The following is a 4,257-nucleotide window of genomic DNA, read 5'->3' on the forward strand; positions in this document are numbered from 1 at the left end:
TCGAACCCGCCACCTTAGGTGTATGTGGCTGGCGCCTTAGCCGCTTGAGCCACAGGCGCCGAGCCCCTTTTAGATATTTTATTTCTTTTCTCAGATATTCTTATGAAGAGATTTCTCAGAAGAAAACCCCTAGCTTGAAATGTCTAGCTCTAATATAATAATAATTGGTCCTCATGTCATTGTCAGTCTTTTCTCTATTCTTCTTTTTCCATATTGTATACTTTTTAGCCACAAACCCTCCTGATAATTCCCCCAGCTATTTATAGAATATATAAATCTCTTTAGCTTTGCATTGAAGAATCCATAATACAGCCTCAAACTGTCTGCCACTTTGATTCTTCCCTTCTGTGGGAGACCATAGTCCAAAATAATTCATTCTTTTACCTGCTTGATACTGACATTTTCTGCCTTCTCTATGAAAATACAATTTATCCTATTGGACCTAATGGGCAGCAGACCATTTTCACAGTAGCTCTTTAGACAGATTGAGCTCCCATTGATCTTTTGCCTGAATTCTGTTAGCATTTTTCCTCAGCTTTGTTAACTTGTACGTGTATCATTTTGCATTTGTCCTTCTTATGTATGTCTTAGTTTTCAAACGATTTAGTTTGGGTATGGGTTTTCAGAAAAAGGAGATGAGAACAGAGAGATAGACCATGCCTTCTCTTGGCATTTTCCTCAGACTTGAGGTACCTTTTTTATGCTCTAATTAAGTAATAATGGTTGTATAAATTGTGAACTAATTCTTAGTCTACTTTTAAGTACCATTGAATTCTAAAGGTACTGATTTCCATATGTAACAAACAAATGGAAAATGGGACCCTTGAATGTTAAATCATTTCATTTTTGGATATTTTGAAATTCAGCAAGAATAAGGTCCAAATCAAACTGGAGTTCTTTTTTTAGTCTCATAGATAAACGGAGTAGTTAACAATATACACATTACTTTACCACTGTGCACTTAGGAGCATTACATTTTCTACTTAATGTTAAAAAAGAAGTCTAAAGATAAGACCTGAGTTTCTAGTTTGAAGGCACCTAGAAAGGGGAGAATAAGAGGATTGTCTGCAAACTTAAATGATGGCAAAGAATTAGGTTAGCACTTGCTCATTTCTCTGATTCTGTCAAGACTATTCAAATCAAAACAGTTAGCTTTATTTTACCAGGTGTAGAGTCAGCAATCCTAAAATGATGGTATATGAATATTGTTAAGGGGTAGATATGAGCAATAGTCATTGACTTTGAGAATTCTGAGAAATGAGAGCTATCAGTGTGGGATAGGCAACATAAGGAAAATGTCTTTGGTATCTGGATTTTAAGAGGTTGAGATTTAAAATAGAGAATCTCAAAATAGAAGTGGAAAACATGGAGTAAAGGAAGAAACTAAGAATAAGTAGGATTTGAATAAGAAAAAGACCATTTCAGGTTCCTAATTCGTGTGTAATAATGTCTGAATGAGTTAGTCCAGATGGAAAGTCCAGATGGAGGATGTGAAGTGTTAGCTTTGGAGAATTAGGCTATGTATTCCTTGAGACCAAAAAGAAGTATGAAAGATAGAAACACCTGTCTCTTAGGTTTAAGGAATTACACATACAGTGCCAATCTTTGTAGAATAGAAAGAATCCATTGTTTAGAGCTGCAGTGTTGCTCACAGAGAAAAATACTTTTGAAACATGTATATTTTTTAACTTTTTAATGGAACATTTATGCTTTTTACTTTGAGGGTAGTAATTATGTATGTCTTAACTTCATATACTTAGGCAAGGATAATGTCTAATGACTTGTTTTTTACAAAAAATAAATATATTATTCTAGCCAGGTGTTGTGACAGGCACCTATAGTCCCAGCTACTTGGGAGGCTGATGCAAGACAATCACTTAAGCCCAAGAGTTAGAGGTTGCTGTGAGCTGTGATGCCACAGCACTCTACCAGTAGTGACATAGTGAGACTGTCTCAAAAACAAACAAGCAAAAACAAAATCTGTCAAAATCATAGTGCTTTTAGTTTTGCTAAAACTAGTGTTAGTTTTTAGTGTTTTGCTGATAATATGCCAGCGATTCGAAGAAAATCAAAATTAAGGATGGGTATGGTGGCTCACACCTGTAATCCCAGGTTCAGGACCAACCTGAGCCCAGAGCGAGACCTCGTCTCTAAAAATAGCTGGTTTAACCAGTTTGGTGAAAATGTTTCAAATTGTATATAAAACCAGCACATTGTACCCCATGATTGCATTAATTTGCACAGCTGTGATTTAATAAAAAATAATAATAAAATAAAAATAGCTGGGTGTTGTGGAGGACACATAGAGTCCCAGCTCCTTGGGAGGCTGAAGCAAGATAATCACTTGAGCCCAAGAGTTAGAGGTTGCTGTGAGTTATGACATCATGGCACTCTACCAAGGTTGACAAAGTTGAGATTGTGTCCAAAAAAAGAAGAAAATCAAACTTAAAACTAGAGTATTAGCATTTAATATTTGAGCAATTGTATTTTTCCAGAAAATGCCAACTTCACTACATGAGTATACTATTCTAGTGTTTATTTGTTAAGAAAACAGTCTTTTCTAACTGGTGGTCCCGAGCCCTCACTAACATTATCCCCCAATGACATATATCAAAACTAGAGGAATTTTAGTCATGGTACCCAAGAAAGAGACAGGAGGATTGCTTGAACCTGGGCATTTGAGGTTATAGTGTGCTATGATGACATCACTGCCCTTAGCCCAGCTGACATAGTGTGAAACCCTGCCTCAAAAAAAAAATTTTTTTTGGTGTTAAGTGCAGCTTTTTCATAATGCCCTCCCTATTCCTTTTCTCCTTTTGTTAGGTGGTATGGTCAGGAAAAAGACTATAATGTACTAGTCATGGATCTTCTGGGACCCAGCCTTGAAGACCTCTTCAATTTCTGTTCAAGAAGATTCACAATGAAAACTGTACTTATGTTAGCTGACCAGGTATGTAACATTTTGATAAGAATAAATATGAAGAATACTTCTGTTGAGTGTATTTTAATGTTCATAAACTTGAGTATTACAATTGTAGGTGTCACTATTTAACTTTAGGATAAGCAAAAAAAAAAAAAAATTAACAGTATGACTTGTAGTTGTTTTCTTATGAGAATAAGACAAAAATTGGAATTATTACTCCTATGAACTAGTGGTTTTCGGGCTATTCCTTTAGATGGAGTTTTAGTGTTTATATAGCAGATCTTATTTGAAGGAAGAATTTAGAGCATAATGTATGTGTAGATAAATACATATTAAAATTTTGGATAAATTAAGTAAATTGAATAGTATGTATTATGTGTGGGACTCTTCTGGAAACTATATTTTTGAGGAAAATAAGGTACTCGAATAATTCAAGGAAGAATTTTTGCCAAAGATGCACTGGAAGTAATAGATTTTTAGCCACTGGTATTATTTAAGGAAGACCTGGGAAATTTTGGAGATGTCAGGAATTTGATGCATTGACTATAGGTTAGGTAAATGGCTTTTCAGTCAAATTTTAGTTTAGTTTTTGATTTTGTTTTGAGACAGTCTCTGTTGCCCTGGGGTTGAGTGCAGTGGCATCAGTGTAGCTCATAGCAACCTCCAATTCGTGGACTCAAGTGATCCTCATGCCTTAGTATTTCCATTATCTGGGACTATAGGCTCTTACCACAATGCCCTGCTAATTTTTCTATTTTTAGTATAGATGGGGTCTCTTGTTCAAGCTGATCTCAAACTCCTGAGCTCCAGCAATCTTTCTACCTTGGCATCCCAGAGTGCTGGGATTACAGGAATAAGCTAAAGTTGCCCAGCCAAATTTTAGATATTTTGATCTTAGGAAAATGGGAAAGAACTGTTTTGTTTTGTTTTTTTTTTTAATTTTATTTATTTTTTGTAGTTTTTGGCCATGGCTGGGTTTGAACCCGCCACCTCCAGCGTATGGGGCTGGCACCCTACTCCTTTGAGCCATAGGTACCACCCTAGTTTTAAATATTTTTAAGGTAGAGGTGTAAGGAAAGGATAATACAGGTTGGGCATAATAGTTTAAACTATTTTAAGTTGCACATGAAAACTTTATGTCCACCCTTTATATTAAAATAATAGGGTGAATATCAGGGAATGTATAATTTTTAACTTTGGTCAAGATTTATTCTTTTGAGGGCAGGAAAATGTTGGGAAATGCTTCAAGTTAAGTTTTGTGTGTTTATAAGAATGCTGTGAAAGACTGCCTTTTTTTTTTTTTTTTTTTTTTGAGACAATCTTACTTTGTCACA

General features: G+C 35.3%; 1 protein-coding gene across 4 annotated transcripts in view; it reads left to right on the forward strand.

Moving 5' to 3' along the window:
- The window catches only part of CSNK1A1 (casein kinase 1 alpha 1), a 47,085-nt gene that overhangs the window by 13,624 nt on the left and 29,204 nt on the right, over positions 1–4,257 (forward strand). For all 4 annotated transcript variants that reach the window (XM_023515521.1, XM_003782050.2, XM_003782051.2 and 1 more), the window contains exon 3: positions 2,824–2,950. In XM_023515521.1, coding sequence (XP_023371289.1) covers positions 2,824–2,950 — 127 coding nt within the window. The remainder of the gene's footprint in view (positions 1–2,823; positions 2,951–4,257) is intronic.

The sequence above is a fragment of the Otolemur garnettii genome, unplaced genomic scaffold, assembly GCF_000181295.1.
Source record: "Otolemur garnettii isolate 467f Iridium unplaced genomic scaffold, OtoGar3 scaffold00003, whole genome shotgun sequence".
Classification (NCBI taxonomy): Eukaryota; Metazoa; Chordata; class Mammalia; order Primates; family Galagidae; genus Otolemur; species Otolemur garnettii.